This window comes from Bicyclus anynana, chromosome 1, assembly GCF_947172395.1.
Source record: "Bicyclus anynana chromosome 1, ilBicAnyn1.1, whole genome shotgun sequence".
Taxonomy (NCBI): Eukaryota; Metazoa; Arthropoda; class Insecta; order Lepidoptera; family Nymphalidae; genus Bicyclus; species Bicyclus anynana.
The window spans coordinates 8,961,445-8,981,684 of record NC_069083.1 but is presented as its reverse complement, the minus strand read 5'-3'; the positions used below and the strand labels follow the sequence as shown (position 1 = coordinate 8,981,684).

The window sequence follows — 20,240 nt, the reverse complement described above, 5'->3', positions numbered from 1 at the left end:
AAAATTTATTTTCGACATTTCCTTTCAGTAATGGATTTGCATTGTACGAACAGAGTAGGGGAGTGTTAAATGATTGTCAAGGAATTAACACTATGCCTATTGGTCACAAGTCCAGCAGGCCTATTCACTACTTTGGTCTTTATTATCAACCTATTAAAATAAATATCAAATCAATTGGCAAAATATCATTTACTGTATGATATCCACCAGTAAGCACTGTATGACATTTGTTACATAGAATCTCAATCTCGTATATGTCAATTAGCTTACGTCAAACATAGTGAATAAGCCTGCAGGGCTTATGCTCGGAGGTTTTTCTCTCTGTCACGCGATAACTCAACACCTGCACGGTGAATCCATGGAATGCTAAGATTTTCTTCTCTATAAATGCAAATTTTTAATTTACCAATCAATAATAATAATTCATAATTGAAACAGTATGATCAATCTAATAATACTACTCTTTCTAATAATCCCAAATATAAACTAAATCTATATAATAGTTATGGTAATAATTTTATCTCAATCCACGTGATCAAATAGATCATGTTGCGTCTGGAGGATCTTCAGCTTCATCATCTTGAGCAGGTGCTGATTCTACATTTGGACGTTGGGTTAGAGAATATCTAACATTAAAATCTAGGGGTTCACCAGTAGCCTCGTCATCCAAACATCTGACCTTGGCTAGTAAACGTTCATTCTCTTCTTTCAGAGCAACGATAATTTCTTCTCTTTCCTGTAATTATAAATTTATAACAAATGGTATAGATTTGAAATTATACAAATACTATTCTGCTAATAAATATCAGAGCATTTTCATCATCAGCCGATGGACGTCCACTGCAGGACATAGGCCTTTTGTAGGGACTTCCAAACATTACGATACTGCCACCTGATTTCATTTCTAATCCGATCACGCAGATATACTCCTAACATAGCTCGTTCCATCGTCCGCTGTGTGACTCTGAGCCTTCTTATGAGGCCCATAGTTAGCGACCAAGTCTAGGATCCGATAATAGAGCATTTTAAAACATGAAAAATAACCTCAATTTTCTGCTTAAACTTCTCATCAATTTTCTCTCGATCCTCGGTGATGTGTTTCAGTTTAGCGCGCGCTGTGGTAGGTGGAATATAACGCGCTGAAAGACCGAGTATGGACTCCATTTGAAAGCACCGATTCCTCGTAGATTTCAATTCTATCCTCAAATTGTTGATCTCTCCTAGTAAAGTGCAATTTTCCTAAAAAGACACTGATAATTAATTATATTTACTTGACTAACAGCCAGTTTCTTCATGTAAAGCTAAAGTAACAGTAAAAGTAGTAAGTAGTAAAGAAGACTTTATTTTTCAGTGAATAAGACCGTCACTTTTGATTTATGACGTTACCTTGACTTACTTGCGTTGAAGAAACTGGCCGTAAGACTTAATATTTTGACAAATTGGCGGCAAATCTGCTATAATCCCTGAAATCATCATTAACAGCCGACGGACGTCCACTGCTGAACACAGGTTTTTGACACAGGTTTTTGTTGCATAGACTTCCAAATAAAACATTCTCGAGCCATCGAGCTCTCGAGCATCCTGCGGCACCCTGAAACCATTCCAGCACCTTGGGACCCCAAAGTCCATCGGCTCTTTGAACTATGTACCCTGAAATGTATATTGACAATTGCTCAAAACAGTAGACAATTGGCCTCCTTACATCCATAATTTTCCTGATGTCACCCTTCGCACCGCCCAGCGACTTTGCTAATTGCGCCCTGAGTCCAGCCAATTGCTTCTCAAGGTGTTCACGTTGTCGATTAAACTCTCTAATAGCCTCATCTTCAGCTTCTCGACTGCGTAAGAAGTCAATATCCTCCACATATTTTTGGAACAGCGCCTAAAAACATATTGAGTAGACATTCGAATCTTTTATGTGGTCTTGGTGTGTCTGAACAATTATTGATATTTACTAGACTAAGCCCTTATTCGCACGAGAGTTTTTTTTAACGTTAAAAAAGCGTTCAAATAAAGGGACGTTAAAATAGATTCCCAAGTATGTGTTCACACGACAGCGTTTTTAAAAAACGATACTTTTTTATCGAGCAGCGTTGCCTCATACCACAGTAGATATATTACAAGCAGTATAATAACTCGGCCATATTTTTGAAATAAATACCTACAGCCGCGCGCTCCGTAAACATGTGATAGGGCTGCCTGCCTCCAGCATTTTAATTACATTTGCCAACTTTGTGTTTCCATTTAGTTATGTGATTGTAAATATACTTTTTTTTAAATAAACAAATAAAATACTTTGTAAATTGTAGTAAAATAGGAAGTGATCAATAAAATGCGTGTTGTTTTTTGATTGGTAGATTTAAATAAGGCTGATACTAATCAATGATATTGAAGGACCTTCATATATTTATTTTGGTGATGCCATCTATCTATTACCACCACACTAGGTGACCAAATAATAAAAAATCGGTCAAGTGCGTGTCGGGCCACGCGCAGTGTAGGGTTCCGTAGATTATGTTAGCACTTTAACCCCTTATGTAATGTACAAAAATACCGATAACGATACCCCCACACTATAGAATAGACGATAAAAAATTGACCCTGACTTGGCATGTAGGGAAGGAACTACAAAAAACAAATTGAGATTGACCGGGTTCGGGAGTTTAATAAAAAAATCTGGATAGGTATATTGATATCAGCTGGCTCTTTACTTTTTTTATTCAAATACATTAAAGTATGAGCAACACAATAATGTTGTTAAATTCAAACAACTTCTTTACGTAACTTCTTTATTACCTTAAAATACAGGTATACAAAACATACATGTCATAAGATTTAAATCTATGTATTACATAATAATCAAAGAAAACAACCTAAATGAAGAAGTTAATAAATAATTATTTAATAATATTATATTAACGTTTACGTCATTACCTATTTACACAATTTTATCATTTAAGCATTTATTTATATATATATTTATTAAATTATGCCTTTAGAATACAAAATATTAATCAAACTTTATAAAAATAATAACTTTTTTCCTAGTCGTCATAATTAAAAAATCGTCACCGCGGCACAGTCGCAACGGTCTTCACCCCACGATCACCCCACGTACGAGCTGCGTAGGTATAGCTCGCGTTTCGACCTTTAGTATGAAGTCCAACTACTGCTTGTAATATATCTACTGTGCTCATACTATACGCCACGCCCGCCAACGTTGAGTTTTAACGCATCGCTTTTTAACTCTCGTGCGAATGGGGCCTAAGACTAAACATTTTGTTTATGTTTATTTATATTTAAAACAAGAGTTATTTAAGAGAACTCATTGACCATATTTACCTTCACGCTAAGTTTTAACTGTGTAGGATCTTGAAAGTTTGCCGTCATATTGTGTAGGTCAATTTTAATTTTCTTTAGGGTATTTTTTAAAGTCATGTTCCGGTTTGCTTCATGTAGAAAATCTTTCTTAGCTGACGCAACTTTTTCATTTAACTGATTGATCTTGAGTTCTATAAATAAAATAGTACCTATAATTAAGTTTCCTCAAATCTGTATTCTCAAAATTACAATTAATTTAATTAAACAATTTAAAATTGAAGAACTACTGGTAATAGCTTACTCTTTAAACCAACTACTTTTTCTTCTATTTTCTTTGTTATCGTTTTTCTTTTGTGCAATAAAATACTTTTAACAACTAATCAAATATTTATTTAATATCTAAGATTAATAAAATTGTAAAACTAAACTACAGTGCGATCCACTTCTACAGAAGTAGGTAAATAGAAACGAATAAAGGACAAAACTTTAACGAGTATGTATGAATATGTGGATACTGTTAGGATTGCAGAACTACATGCAGAGGTAAAAAAATTACAACTGAATTACCGCGAAAATCTTTTTGCTTTAGAAGATTTTCTAAAGATACCTCCAATTCTAGTATACGCAACTTTTTCATCTTTATCTCGCGTTCAAGTGGTTCAATCTGTAGTAAAAATTGTAAATTTCAGAATTCAGTAGCAGCTGTAACTTTTTTGGTGTAATTCTTTATAATCTATAACTAATCTACTTGAATGAACATTTCTGCTTGTCTATCGTCATACCAAGATCATGTTTTGTATTCAATAATTTAAGTTCTTCGTTCTCCATATCATCAATTTGAACCTTCAACTCTCGTATTGCCTGCTCTTTGGGCTCTATCTATTATCATTGAATTATTCATTAACTAAACATATAACACATATTATGTATGTTTTAGCTACGTACGTATAATACTTATGGAATAAACTTACTACTACTCACCCAAACTTACCTGACTAAAAATTTTCATTTGACCTAAATATTCTTAACAATACTATTATAATAGTCTTAAATATATATAATATATTAAATATTATAATGTTCAATTTTTGTAATCATACCTGATTTTTCAATTCCGTTATTTTAAAATTTAATACGAATTTATATTTTTCCAATTCTTGCTTCTTACGCTTTAATTCGTAAATTCTTTTTTCTTTATCCTGAATTGTGCCATCTCTTTCGGATATTTCTTTTTTTAGGTCAGCTACATCTCGTTCTAAAGTAGAAATAACTTTTTGGAACTGTTTGTGCTCAGCTAAAAAGAAAATAGTTTGCTTAATTAAATGGAAAATGGAAAAATAAATTTAATAATTAAATAAAAGTTAAATTCTTCACTGAATTCTTTTACCTTTTAGTTGTGATATTTGATGCTTGAATTCATCTATTTCTTTGTTTGCTGATATCAACTTCTTTTTCATTAGACCCGTCTCTCCTTTTAATCTCACGTTAGCATCTTTTTCTTCTTTAAGTTGAACTTCGTATGCCGTTCTTATTTCGATAATTTCTCGGTCTGCATCTTCTTCTATGGAGGATTTTATCGTTTCGTGCTCCCTTTTTTCCAAATCAGCTTGTTCTTGTAACTATATAAATAAAATAACGTCTTTATTTGACATCTCTTTTACAAAATCAGATCATTTAGTAAACTCACCTCTTGAAGTAGGATGTCTTTTTCTTCTAGCCTTGCTTCAAACATATCATTCAGTTGTCTTAGAGCTTGTCTCTTACTTTCTGCCAAATCATCCAATCTTTGTTCATAATCCTTCCTCATCCGAGCAGTTTTGTCTTCTAGACTCTATAAAATGCTCATATGCTCATATTTTTTTCATTTTAATTATATACTTAACTATATTATTTTATACTTATAATCCTTACCTGATACCTATCATACTCGCTTATAAGTCTGATATTAAAATCTGCTTCTAACGCCTGTAAAGTTCTTTCATGACCAGACCTCAGTTTTGCAATGTCTTGTTGTATCATTCCTATTTCGTGGGTGTGTTCGTTTTCCATTTGCTGGAAAAAAATAATTAAGTATGAGTAAAAATTATGTTAGGAGTTAGTTTAAACGAGCCTGTTATTATATTTTTCTTCCCCCCTATTTGATCTAATACCTGTAAATGACCAATTATTGAATACATATCTATACTAATATTATAAAGAGGAAATATTTGATTGTTTGTTTGTTTGCTTGCATTGAATAGATTCTGAAACTACAGAACCGATTTGAAAAATTCTTTTACTTTTAGGAAGCTACTCTTACACTATCCCCGAGTTGTATATGCTACATTTTATCCTCATATTCCTACATGAACGGAAACCACTTGGGTAAAACCGCGTGGCGTCTGCTAGTATAATTTGAATCTCAAGAGAATTGAGATTCAAATTTTAAGGAATTTATCATGCTCGGATATAGTTTCGGAGGCGATAGCTAGCTAGGTTTATTTTTAGAAAATGTACAAAGAAATATATCACCAGGTACGAGTCGTACATATTTGAAGTACAGACACTCGATTTCACTTTCTGATTAGTATAGATTTATATTAATATTTTTATTTTACCTACCTCGTTCTTTTCTTTAAGCTCTTCAATAGCGGCGCAGTATCCTTCGTGTACTTCTTTTAATTTTTCGGCTTGTGTAGCTTCTGCTTGACGAAGTTGGTATGTGTGTTCGGTCTCCAGTTCACTCATCCTCGTACTTAGCAACTAAAATTTACCAATCTGTTTAATAGTTGTAAATAATAATAATAAAATACTTTGTGTAACATTTCTTACGTTTATACTATTGATTTTTTCTTGTAAATCCTTCTTGCTAATTAAAATCTCTTTAGAGTAAGCAAAATCTTTATCCAATGCAACAGCTCGTCCTTCAGCATTAGTTAGTCTCCATAAACAAATAGAAGAATCTTCGGCAACTGATACTAATGTTTGATCATCATACGACAGAGCAATGCCAATTACTTTCTTATTGTGCATGTGAAATTCGTTAAAGATAGCCTTGTCTAATAAAGGCAATTGAACTGCAGCAACCCCACCTTCCCCACCAGTAATAAATAGCATCAAATCTGAACGAGATAGTACAATCGTATCAAGAGCGCATCCAATCAATCCTAAATTTCTGCGAATAGTATTTGAACCAACTTCTTTGATTTCTCCGTCTGTGCCCACACAGTATGTAGTTTTTCCGTTGCTGTTAACATAAAATAACCAAACTAAAGAAACTTATTAAAACTTGCGACATAATTAATTCCAATTTATTCTTGGCTTAAATGAAAGGTTTATGACCAAATGGCCGAGCACTATTGTTCTTCGAATAAACGAGTCAATGTTAACTGTGATGAAATTTCAAGTAGGTACCATACATTCGTCAATTATGTCGAAATTACTTACAAATAATGTACTATATTCCTAAATTTACCTATTTGCTGCACATGCGTTAAACTGATTCGTTTTAAGTATAACTTCACCAACTCTATGCCCAGAAGACATGTTCCATTCGTAAACAGCTCCTTCTGTGCCACACGATACCAGTGTCAAATCATTGGCAGACCAAGCTAAACTAGTTATCTGAAACACAAAAACTTTTAATACAACATATAAAATTTAAATAAGTCATACCATAACGTCATACTAACTCTTCCGTTGTGTCCCTTTAAATTATAAACATTCTGGAACGAAACGGACGAAAACACCTGTATAATTTGGCCATTTACAGCAGCAAAGAGATGCCCATTAGTACTGAATTTTGCGCGTTTGCAATTCCGGATGGGGAATTCTCGCATAACTTCAAAATCATCGATCAGTACCACCATGAAACGTAACTTGTCTGAAAATCCTACGATAGCAAAAAGTCCTGCAATGTTAAGGAAAATTATTAGAAACTTTATTAGGTATAACAATATCGTATCGATGGGAATCATTATGAATATCTGTTACCCGTTGGATGCAGAGACACGCAATGAATCTCTTCTTGATACAGTTTAATCATTTCGACATCATCCGTCATATAATTCCATATTCTAATGCTCTTGTCTTGTTCACCTGAAGTCATGAATATTGGTTTCCAAGCGCACATGGATAAGGAGTTAATACGGCCATAATGCATTGCAGGGCCTAGTTCATTAAAAGCGATTTCTGGATTCTAAAAATATAAAGTAAAAGTGATTTTTAATTCCTACTTGAACTTTTTTCCAGTCAAGTTCTCCCATAGCACTGTCTAATGTAATTTTACCTGAAGCATATGCTGTCCGAATAGTTTCACATAGTATAATTGTTTTCTGAGAGTCGTTATAAGAAGTGTCTCTTGATTTGGATCAATTGTTATATGTTGTATAGCGTCAAGGGGCGACCAAAGTGGATGTTCTCGAGTATGTCTTGAAGCAAAAAAAAACATTAATAATGATTTGCCAGATACATTTTTGAAATATAAAGATTAATTCTAACTTTGCATTTATGCCAACTTTTTGAACAGACGGGAATGGTCATTAAATTATTTTAATAATACATTTAATTGAATATCTACGTCTTTAAATACTGTTGATCCTCTTACTTGTATGATTTTTTCGAAATCCTATACAAATTCCTTTTACGCCAATGATGCGGGGATTCTTTCTCAAACATGTGAACATATCCAGGGCCGCAAGCGTAAGCAAACCCTGTAACGTTTTCGTCAATTTAAATTATTTTAATAATAAATAAACTCAAATTATCATCAGCATATTTTCAGGCCCCTCTTTATAGAGATTTTGATCTCTATCTCACGCTGCTCCAAATTACAACGAGGTATTTTCCCACTAGTATTATAAATATTTTGTATAGATGGATGCTATGAATGTTTGTCACTCTTTCACGCAAAACCTACTAAAGGTTTAGATGGAATGGACATTATAACCTGGATTAACACATAGGCTACTTTTTAAGCAAAGTTTCCATGGTTCTCGCAGGATTTGTAAAAAACTGAATTTCACACAGTTAAGAAATCTCGGGCGTTAGTATTAGATTACCAAAAACTCGAACAAATACACTACCTTTATTGAAGTTGGTAAAATGTTCAACAGGATAACATTCTGTTTCAACAACTTGTTCACTGCTGGTTGCTTCTACAGTGGTTGTGCTGGTCTTTTCGCCCTCCGCCGCCCTATTAATAACAGAACAATAAACTACATTTCTGACGACTATTTACACTGAATATCCTTGAAATATTGAACAATGTCACTAGAAGACTTCTTTGAAAAATATAAGTAACATTCTAATCTATAAAGACTAAAGAGGTAAAGTTTGTGGAATTAATTATAGGGGATAATCTCTGGATCTACTGAACCGATTTTGAAAGTTCTTTCACCAATAGAAAACTGTTGTGTGAATATCTGCTATATTTTATCTCCGTATTCCACGGGAACGGGAACTACACGGGCGAAACCGCATTGCGTCTGCTAGTGTTATAATAAAAGCAACGACGGAAACATAAACTGTTTAAATCTTTACTATAAACTGGCCATAAACAACGACCTTCAATAATAATTATTAATACCCAGTGTGTACGAGGTGTTCACTCGTATTTATAGCTAGGTTATAAAATATAGAAAAATGAAAATTAAGGCTGCAGTCCACCGAAGCGGAGCGAGGCAGCGGAGCCGAGAAACAGAGAAATATTAACCAATAGGATTGCACAAAATCTCCCCTCCTCTTCAGTGGACAGGAACTTGCGAGCTACTTTAAAAATACATATAAAAATTGTGGGCGGATCATGGGAATCACGTCTGCAACTCGGCTTCGCATTACTATCTCACTCAGCTCCGCAGCCGCGCTCCTCTTCGGTGGACATTCAGCCTAATTTAGCCTAAAGGTAAGGTTATGGCTCGAAACTTACTCGACGTCGACTTTTTTAAGTGACATTTCTGTTACATCAATAGCTTGAAAAATGCAGTTCTGTCTCAATTCACCGTTTTCCACCATCATGATTACTCCATTATCCGTCCCGAACATTATACGATCTGAAGTCAGCCACATGCAAGTAGTTATATTTATCTAAAAAAAAAACCTATAATGTATTAACCGATAGAATATTTGGAGGAAGGGTTCTGTTTTCTGTAAAATAATAGGTATATAAAAATATACATACTTGTAATGTAAGCATGGCTCAGCCACGCCCAGCCTTAACTTTACGAAGTAGAATCACTGAAAAGAATATTCCTTCCCCTATAAGGAGGGAACCCTGACCCTGTAGTGGGCTGATAATGATGATTTTTTGACAAATGGTTAATGGTAAATTAATTATTAAAAAATAAAAAAAATACATTTTGATTTGTTTCTCACTGAAACTAGTTATTGCTACAACTACCGTATAATTCAGGGAAACGTACATTTTCCGCCTTGCACCATCCCCACTGCCGCCACACTGTCTCCGAAACGTTCATAATCCGAAATGTATACGGACCTGTTATAACTACAAGAGTTGCGTCCGAAGGATTGCATTGTACCTGACAAAAAATTAAAAAATACTCAGTATTTTTGCTACACAATGACTGACTCAATGGACAGATTGATTTACTAAGAAATATCTTTAATAACAAACAACTTTAGAGTTTCAGGCATTTATTGTATTGCGTAAGTTATTAATCCTGGAGCCGATTCCATTTCGAGCTCAATCTATTATTTCTAAATAGATTTACGACACGAGTAGGTAAGTCTTCATTTATGTATCTTGCGTGAAAACAGACAACTCTCTCAAAACGTTTTACATCTACGTTTCTAATTCTTACAGCAGCGTAAAGTTCTGTGCGTGTTGCCAGAGATGACCTATGGTTCCGAGACTTGGTCGCAACTATGAGCCTCATAAGAAGGCTCAGAGTCACACAGCGAGCGATGGAATACTATGCTCGGAATATCTCTGTGTGATTAATCAGAAATGAGGAGAAGCACCAAAAAAATATAAAACAAAGTAATTCTTACGCTTTCTACGGTTCCCTGACCGCTAGGGTTTTGGGCTTTAGCATGGCTCTCTACTTTTCCTTTATCCCAGTTGTAATAGTACAAATACCAATCGGGTTCTCCAGTGATCGCCACTAAATATTTTGAATCAAACGTGAACTGAACACACGCAAACTCTCTAGCCGTTGAGTTTTCAAATGGAACAGTTAATATTTTACGTCTCTTGTAAGTGGTCAGGTCGTAAATAGTTATGATAGGCTTTTGGCCCTCTTCTGCTATTTCGTTTAATGCCAGCCATCGTCTAAAATGTTATAAAATATTGTTTAAAAATATAAAAATTACCGTAAAATGTTATAAAAAAACAAACAGTGTATTACTAAAAATTTAATAAAAAATTGTAGAGACTAAGTTTGTTGATGCAAACGAATATTAAGTACTAGCCGACTTGCCGCGTTTTCATCCGCTTAGTTCCCTTTCCCGTGAGAATACGGAGTTAAAATAGCCTACGACACTCACAAATAACGCGGCTTTGTATTGGTAAAGGAATTTTCAAATCGGTTTAGTAGATCCAGAGATTACCCACTACTAACCCCTATACTTTTCCTTTTTAGATTATTAGTCTCATCATCATTATTATCAGCCGATGGTGGTATGTCCAGCCGTGGGCGTCCATCAGCCGCCTGTATCCAGCGGATCCCTGCAACTAGTTCAATGTCATCGAACCCCTAGTGCGTCGACCAACACTGCTTTCATTAATCTAAATGTTACATTCTAAAAATACACACAATTATAGAAAGAACTCTGTCTTACAAATAAGTACTTACGTAGTACCTACTTACATTTTCCGCATACATTATATTTTTGTATTTGTTTGTTTTACTCACCATATTAAGTTTTAATGACGTCATACACTTACGTGATAACAAGAAGGTAGGTAGTCAAGGCTGTTACAATACAACATTAAATTCAGGTATTAGGTGCTAAGTAGTTATGTCAAATTACCTGTTTGGAGCCAATACCAATGATTTAATTGGTTTATGCTTGTCCTGGAGTCTGATGAACTTCTGTTTCTTCTGGATATGGTTGTGAATTACTATTACACCACCGGCTGGATAGATAATATCGGAGTCTGTGAGGTAGTGGGCGTTTTGTCTGTGGAGATCATTATGTTTTTATAACACCATTAATACGAGTACCTAACTTAACTACTATAATCAGTTTTTCTTCGACAGTTTTATCGGCTGTCAAGCCGTAAGCGCTGCAGGCATGTGAACTTACTTGGCTGACTTTACATGGCAAACTCGTGAAAATACTGCCTAACTTCGCGCTCTCTTGAAATGATTTGATAGAAATAAGCAAGCCGTATCAAGGCATAAGAATTATTTAAGAAATTAGACATTATTTTAGTAAAGTTAATTAAATAGAAAAAAACTTTTCATAAAAATTGTAGCTCTTATTAATTGCAAATAGGTAATTATTATTCATTCATTAATTTATCAGCCGATGAAGTACCTATAGGTAAGCCTCTTGAAAGGACTTACTAACACTACGGTCTGGTGCCGTCTTCATCCAGCAGTTCCCTGCAATCTCATCGGCCCATTTAGGAAGTCTCAGGTTATTAACATTGCGCTTTCCGAGGAATGACTTCCTAACACCACGGTCATGTGCCGTCTTTAACCAGCAGTTCCCATATTCCTGTAATCTCATCGGTCCACTCAATGAAGGAAGTCTCAGGTTAACCAACACTGCTCTTACCGATGGAGAGTCATAACTCTAGCACAGCGTTTCTCAAACTTTCGACTCCACGAACCCCTTTTAAAATTTCCAAGTGACAGCGAACCCCTTACTAACTAATGAACCGCCGCCCCCCTCCCAAAGATACTGTGCTACCTTATAATCATTTTTTATTATAAGGTAGCACATAAAGTACCAAAACAAATGTTTTTGTAATATTAATTTGATGGGTGTGTTTGTTTCTTGTCGCAAATGGATTCAATGTTAGGAGTAATTTTTGACAATTTTAACCTTAATTCTGACTTGGTATCAGTTACGTAAATCTTGTCGCGAACCTCATGCCGTCGAATGGCGAACCCAAGGGGTTCACGTACCCCACTTTGAGAAACCTAGCTCCAGTACCTTGGGACGACCCGACGTCCATCTTTCTTAGAAATAAATTCTAAATCAAACAATTAACTTACTTGATATCCGTTCTTAAGCCATAGAAAATCCTTGCTGATATATTTGGCGGTGTCGCGGTAGCCATATTCTTAATTAATAACTATAAAATGCAAGCATCAGCGCCAAATTAAAAATCGTTTGAAGTAAAAGTCATAACAAGAAAGACGTCTGCTACGGTTGTTATGACAACTGCTGTAGACTGGGTCACTTGCGGCTATTGTTCCACTTTCATTGGTGTTCACTGCAAAACAATTAATCCTTTTACGTTATAAGTGGAGTGCAATTGGATTTTTTTACCTATCGGAATCCCGATAGTGGAAGAATTTTAATTTTTTTTTTTTTCATTTAAAATATACGAGTAATCTTAAGACTAGATTTTCCAAAAGCCTCAAAACGTCGATTCGAAGGAAACTTGATTTCGAAAGCCGGAATGAAATCAATATCCTTCCTACTTAGGGAGTTGTGTTGTAGTAGAGAAGTTGATAATCATTAGCGGTTATTTTTAAAGGGTAAAAGATCATTCAATTTTATTATCTAGGTATAACGAGTATCGTAAACCACCACATGGTGAAATAAATAATGATTAGGAAGGTCGCAAACGCAAATCAAGCTAGGTACTAAAATAATTCTTACATAATACCTACTGTAGTATAATTAATACAATATCTTTAGGTACGCTACACAATCTAAATCTAAACAGAAATGTTACCTTGACTTGACAATGTTTTATGTACCTACTCATACCTACCTGTAATTGCTAGTTTTGATTTTTAAAATGCTTTTAAAGCATGCATAAAATCAGCCTGAATCAAACTGCTAGTCTTTAGTAAATATTGTTTATTTCATCAATTCAATTAAAATTCTCATTGGGAAATCGATGCCGCATTAGTTTTCCATTGATATTATTTTCATAACAACTCACATTTTCCATAACAGAACGCTCAACTCATTATGTAGACTAAATTAAAAGTCTAGCTATAAACTAACTGTCATCTACCTACCTAAAGGTTAAGGTCAGCCTATAGACCTGAAATAACGCATTCAAAACAAAAATACCAAAAAAAGTATAGCTAATATTTATGAAGATAAAAATGTCAAGAAATAAAATGCGCAACATGAGTTGCCGTTTATGTCCACTCTACCTGATTGGTGCTCAATGTCATCTTTAGTAGAGCATCCTCTTTGCAATTCCGAGGTAACTTGCCGCTTCCTCTCACTAGCGTCTGCATCTCATCAGCGCAATAAAAAAGAGCCAAGCGCGATTAGATTCGCGTCATGAGAGGATTCCGTTTATAGTTTTCGTTTAATATCTTAAAACGAAATCGATGAAGCCTAGAAACATTGTTTGTGCTGTTAATTTAATTTTGTTCAGAATGAATTATTTGTTACCTGAACCATTAGAGCAACTTTATCTATACTTATAATAAATCTGTAGAGAGGTCAATTCTGTACATGAAATATATTTCCAAAATAACTATCAGGGGGTGATTAATGATCGATACTGATGCTAAAAATGCAATCAGTAAAATTTTTGTCTGTCTGTCTGTATGTTTGTTATAGAAACAAAAAGTACTCGACGGATTTTAACGAAACTTGGTACAATTATTCTTCATTCTCCTGAGCAGGTTATACATTTCATCACGATACAATCAATAGGAGCAGGGCAGTGAAGAGAAATGTTGGGAATACGGGAGAAGTTACTCCATTTTTACAGCGATACTACTGTAAGGGCTGGATTAAAGAGGTCTAAGGGCGGACGAAGTCGCGGGCGTCCGCTAGTCTGTTATAAAACTTGTGTGTGGGAATTATTTTCAAGTTAACTAGTTTTAGATATCTATTTAGTTTAATTTACCCACTAACCCGATTTTATTTTTTTTTGTTCTTTATTATCTAATTAATGACAGATATCCTGACCATGTTATGCCTACTCATACCCGATTAACCTGGTAGATAGGCATTGACTTTATTATCAGAGCTTTGTAACCAACTAAAGTGTTTTCAGATAGCATGGGTACGGTGACAGTCGCCTGTATGACGTTTATAATACGTACTATTATTAAACGCGGCAAACTTTCAAGAGTGAAACGAACAGTCACCCGCACCATCCTACATGATACGAACTTTAGTAACACATTTATACCACCGATCCTGAATATTAGCAATGACAATACGCCCAATACATGTAAACTAGTGCGTTCTCTGATCAAGATTTATTAATTTTTGAATAAAAACTAAGAACAAAAACAAACAATCTATATTAATATTATAAAGCTGAAGAGTTTGTTTGTTTGATTGAACGCGCTAACCTCAGGAATTACTGGTCCTATTTAAAAATTATTTCTGTGTTAGATAGCCCATTTATCGAGGAAGGTTATAGGCTATATATTATCCCCGTATTGGTGGGAGGCTTTGGCCGTGGCTAGTTACCACCCTACCGACAAAGACGTATCGCCAAGCGATTCAGCGTTCCGGTACGATGCCGTGTAGAAACCGAAAGGGGTGTGGATTTTCATCCTCCTCCTAACAAGTTACTCCGCTTCCATCTTAGACTGCATCATCACTTACTATCAGGTAAGATTAAAAAAAAAAAAAAAAAACTACTTCCCAGGTATCTGCACAGTACCACTACCACAGTAAATATATACAAGACTTTTACTGTGACAGTATATAGTATATAGTGTCGTGCACTTCACAGATGCAAGGAATTTTCCAATTTTAATTTATAATGCATACCCTAGATAAACATCCTATACATACCTACCATGGTTTCCATACAATATTCGTATAGATCATATACTTCCCTAGGTAAACGATATTAATTAAAGACCCATTGAACCAGTTACCACATCAGGGCCATGGAACTCCGTATTACGGATAGTTTGGAGAAGACAATCAATTTGCACTGTTAACTCATAATCTAGACTTCGAACTAATTGATGCTCTAGTCTACATACATTCATTAGTGTAGTCTAATTGTGTGGCATTAGTATTACGGTAAATTGTGATTAATTAAGTAAAAAGCTTCTTATTGGGCCTCATAAGAAGGCTCTGAGTCACACAGCGGGCGATGGAATGAGCTATGTTAGGAGTATCTCTGCGTGATCGCATCAGAAATGAGGAGATCCGCAGAAGAACCAAAGTCACCGACATAGCTCAACGAGTTGCGAAGCTGAAGTGGCAATGGGCAGGGCACATCGTTCAAAAAGCCGATAGAAGTTGGGTTCCCAAAGTGGAATGGCGACCCCGCACTAGTAAGCGTAGTGTTGGTCGACCACGACCGCAGGTCGCAGGGATTCGCTGGATGCAGGTGGCTCAGTATCGTGATGTTTGGAAGTCCCTATAAAAGGCCTATGTCCTGCAGTGGACAACCATCGGTTGATATGATGATGTTGATGATGATGATGAAGTTTATTGCACAGAGTGACTGTAGTATTTTTTAAAAGACTAGCTGATAAAGTTACTAGTAACAAAGTACTTCTTAATTAGCGTTTTTTTTTCGGGGAATCCCTGAGGTTATTTCCCAAATGCACTGCTGAAGAACAACAAAAAGCACGAAACCAATGAACCGCAATTTGTATTGCCATTTTAGTATACTTAGGTAGGCTTGGCTTGTGTATATCTACTTATTTCTTAGAACGAGGACGAGCAGTAAGTAGGTAAATATTGATAACAAGTCGGTAACCATTAATAACAGGCTGACTCAATGAATTGGCGATACGAACAGCAATTGATAGCTCGCTTGTAGCCTATCCTGTTGAATGACAATACCCTGTTAGTGGAATACACAAGAGTTCTTTACTAAATTGTCGCCTTTGTGTCGACCAAGTGTCAGTAGGGTCAATGGCCCTACTATGTATTTATTTGCTGCCATCTTGAAATAATAACTTTAGTTATAAGTTAACTGACTGACTTGTACGATGAGGCCTGGTGATTGCTGAGTAGGTTTGATTTAAAGTAAAGAAAAAATAAAGTTTAGTTAAACATAGTTATCTCTGTTTTTGGCTATTGTCTGGTCGTGTCGTCTAGCCCCAGAAGGGGGAGAGTGAGTATCAAGGGACAAGGAGCGAATCGTCCTTCCTCGATTCGGCCCAAATTACCGAGAAGTTGAAATTGCCATGGAAGGTGGTGCCTGATGGGTTGTCCCTGGCCAAGGGAACAGCGGAAGCTTATGGTAGTTTTCTCGAAACATTTGTCGTATTTTTGTACACTTATGAATTAGTTTTGGATAAATTCGTGTCAAAAATCTGAGGATATAATGTAATTGGGACTACTTATCAAATATGTCAATGTAATCAGTTAGAAATTGTAGAGAAGACCAACCCAAACATTGAGAGAGCACAGAGTTTGGAAAGAACTTAAGACATGGGATCAATCAGAACATTACGCTATTAAGGTAAGGGCGTGTAGGGTTAGGACTTAGAAGCTTAAGCAAGGCTTACTTCATATTAATTACATGAAAATGTTTTCTTTATAATATTAGTACTGACTGCAAAAAAAATGCAATTGCAATTTCAGTTTCTAGATAAATGATCCTACCTATATCTGTTTAGAGATTTTAGTAAAACACCAATTCACACAGAGCACAGATGACATCAAGCGAGACGTGGAAGATAATAAACTTGCAGACGTGCCTACTGGAGAAGTTACTCTTCTGTATAATATAATGTATCAAAACTACATACTTGTACAAATTATTATTCGATACTACTACTCAGTATCAATGCTAGGGAAATGACCGTTATCGTTGAATTATGTAGGCAATTTACGATTATTTAAGTTCTGTGTTTCAAACATGGCCATTGCGTACTTATTTACATAAATAAAGTTAAAGGACAAAAGGCGATGACTAAGACGTTATTTGCGGGCATTCGGCCAATTTGATACTTTTACCTCAGAAACTTGCTACTCATATAATGTAAGTAGGTAAGTACTTTGCACCATGACGTAATCATTACATTTGTATAATGTATTATACATCTACAACAATATACTTCTATACCAATAATATAGAGAAAAGATTTGATTATTTGATTGTTTGCATTGAATAGGCTCTGAAACTACTGAACCGATTTGAACAATTATTTTACAATTGGGAAGCTACACTATCTGCGAGTGATAAAGGCTATATTTTACGGGAACCACTTGGGTCTACTAGTATTTTGTAACTTGTAACTTATTGTAGGTAAGTATTTTCGCCTGATATTCGTAAGTGGGATTTAAGTTCTACTTCAATCAGTGAGTACGTACTACCTACTTTTTTCCTTCTTGTCTATAAGTTGACTAAATAAACCCAATGGGTTGACAATAGTTTATTATTTATTAGTAGGTAGATACCTACCTACTACCTAACGGTTTGCTTCGTAACTGTGGATCGATAAAATCGCGTGCAATGGATTCTAGAAATTAGGTGATCGCATCTAGGTAGGTAGGTAGGTACTTACTTTCTAAAATATTGTTATTAACGATAAGTTAAGTATATCGAACTCATAACTACATATTTAACCTACATACATTACATTGTAGTTACATAGGTAGGTATAACTATAGCTTGGCAAGTTCGTTTTTTTTTTTTTTATTCTTTACAAGTTAGCCCTTGACTACAATCTCACTACACAATTGGTAAGTGATGATGCAGTCTAAGATGGAAGCGGGCTAACTTGTTAGGAGGAGGATGAAAATCCACACCCCTTCCGGTTTCTACACGGCATCGTACCGGAACGCTAAATCGCTTGGCGGTACGTCTTTGCCGGTAGGGTGGTAACTAGCCACGGCCGAAGCCTCCCACCAGCCATACCTGGACAAATGAAATCTCAATCTGCCCAGCCGGGGATCGAACCCAGGACCTCCGTCTTGTAAATCCACCGCGCATACCACTGCGCCAAGGAGGCTGTCAAATGTCGTTGATGACACTCAAGGACTGCGCGGGTGTGAAGAACTAACATGTTGATCCTGAAGCATATTCTGAGACACTAGGCTCTCAGCTGTTTGTTTATAAATAATTCTGAGTTACGAGTAGCTTGGTCATATGGCCCGCCTATAACTCGGGCAAACTCATATTAGAGGGCACGTAAACCGCATGGCGGATCACCTAGCCACTGGTCTGATAAAGGGAAGTCTCACGCGCCTTCCGCCATCGGCTATCAGAAAAGCAGAGTACAGGAATTAGTGGAAGAAAATATTGAAGAACGCAACAAGGACACTGAAAGGCAGGCACGACCTTCTAGGTAAACGCGCTCCAACTTAGACCGCATTAATCCTTACCATCAGGCTTAATTGTAGTCAAGCGCTGGCCTATATTGCATAAAAAAAAGAAAACGACCAAGAAGAATTACCTACTTGGACAAATACCTATCTATACTAATATTATGAAGCTGAAGAATTTGTTTGTTTGAACTCGCAAATCTCAAGAACTACTGGTCCGATTAGAAAAATTATTTCAGTGTTAGATAGCCTATTTATCGAGGAAGGCTTTAGGCTAGCGGTGTCAGCTAGTACACAATAAGAATCGAATTGCCATTACAGGTAGGTACCTATCTTAAGATTGATAACACAAGCAAGTGTTCGAACGGTAGACACAAAGTAAATATTCAGTAGTTACGTTAAACAATTACGCAATCCATGTAGTTGACATGACACTCCTAATAAAATATTCCAAGTTGCAAAATATTTTCCTAAACTTACTTGGCCTTCGACGTTATTGAAGACTTTACGATTTGTCTGACGTCATGTTGTTAAATAATCTAGTATTTGGTTAGATACTAGAATATTTATTAGTTAGGTACCAACCTACTTGTAGCTTGTGGTTAAAATTCATAATATAAAAGGTTATTAATCGGTTAATGATTTTTTAATGACAAGGATACATAAACGCACACGAGTACGAAATAATTAATTACATACACACACAAAGACTAAAGTATTCTAAAGAGTTAGAGACTAAGACAATTACTGTGTAAATTATAATGAACAAGCATTATTATGCAATCAACAACATGGATAATATCAAGTACAAAGAGAAGAGTTTCATATTTCATAGAGATTTCTTAAAATATAATAAAATGTAGTCTACATTACATAAAACAGTTGTTTAGGTAAGTACAAACGGCATCGATTCAAATGTCTAAGCTTTCTATATCTTTTTAATATTTAAGCTTTTTTCCCTAAAAATTAAAATTACAAGAGAAATTTTACAAAAAGTCACGTTATACTAAACGATGAAAGTCTAGTCCTCTGGATTCTTTAGAATGGCATTGGCGAAATTTCTGTAAGAATAATTTTCGAGTCACAATTCACAAGTTTCTTTTATCGTAGTGGAAAATATTTCAGATGGCTTATCCAATATTTTATTGTCCTGTATAATTACCTTCTCTTGTTCTACGATTACTTAGAAGAACCTTCTTTCTTAAATCAGTTATCCCAAAAAAATGTCCAATTTGGTCATTATTATTTGGTTAAACATGCCACTTTGGTAATTTAGCTGTTTCTTCATTTAGATTGATTTACTACGTTTATTTAAGGGGATAATGGGTTTGCGAAATGTACAAATTTCGCGACTATCTAAAGCCATTCCAAATATCAGTTCAAGTCGGAAAACGATTGCATAAAAACGTTTCCGTGAATAATGTACTGACAAACGGTACCTACTGTTAGAGCAACATTCACTTCAATAAAATGAGGCAAAACAAAAGATTAACCAGTTTCTGCGCAGTTTAATTCGTCATCACTAATTAGCGTAGGTAATTAAAGTAACTGATGTGCAACAGTCTTATTCTTGC

The 20,240-nt window shown here is 35.4% G+C and overlaps 1 protein-coding gene across 1 annotated transcript; it reads right to left on the bottom strand.

The window, feature by feature from the left end:
- Positions 1-443: 443 nt before the first annotated feature.
- On the bottom strand, positions 444-12,703 carry LOC112049609 (cilia- and flagella-associated protein 57). Its single transcript, XM_052883875.1, has 22 exons — positions 12,486-12,703; positions 11,290-11,439; positions 10,309-10,588; positions 9,720-9,836; positions 9,227-9,384; positions 8,385-8,494; positions 7,907-8,012; positions 7,589-7,730; positions 7,294-7,498; positions 6,993-7,210; positions 6,776-6,924; positions 6,133-6,547; positions 5,923-6,063; positions 5,233-5,373; positions 5,009-5,152; positions 4,709-4,940; positions 4,422-4,615; positions 4,104-4,200; positions 3,343-3,512; positions 1,703-1,882; positions 1,045-1,239; positions 444-736 (listed from the first exon to the last, which is right to left on the bottom strand). Exons 1-22 carry the CDS (start codon positions 12,548-12,550, stop codon positions 545-547), a joined length of 3,801 nt encoding a protein of 1,266 aa, XP_052739835.1. The 5' UTR covers positions 12,551-12,703; the 3' UTR covers positions 444-544.
- Positions 12,704-20,240: the final 7,537 nt, after the last annotated feature.

What these genes read in the sequence shown, in the direction of transcription:
- LOC112049609 (XM_052883875.1), bottom strand. Translation starts at nt 12,550, where the DNA reads ATGGCTACCGCGACACCGCCAAATATATCAGCAAGGATTTTCTATGGC. An exon ending in GTCAGGGAACCGTAGAAAGC is followed by an intron (nt 9,837 to 10,308) that starts GTAAGAATTACT and finishes ATTTTTTGTCAG; the next exon opens with GTACAATGCAATCCTTCGGA. An exon ending in GCGAGTATGATAGGTATCAG is followed by an intron (nt 5,153 to 5,232) that starts GTAAGGATTATA and finishes AGCATTTTATAG; the next exon opens with AGTCTAGAAGACAAAACTGC.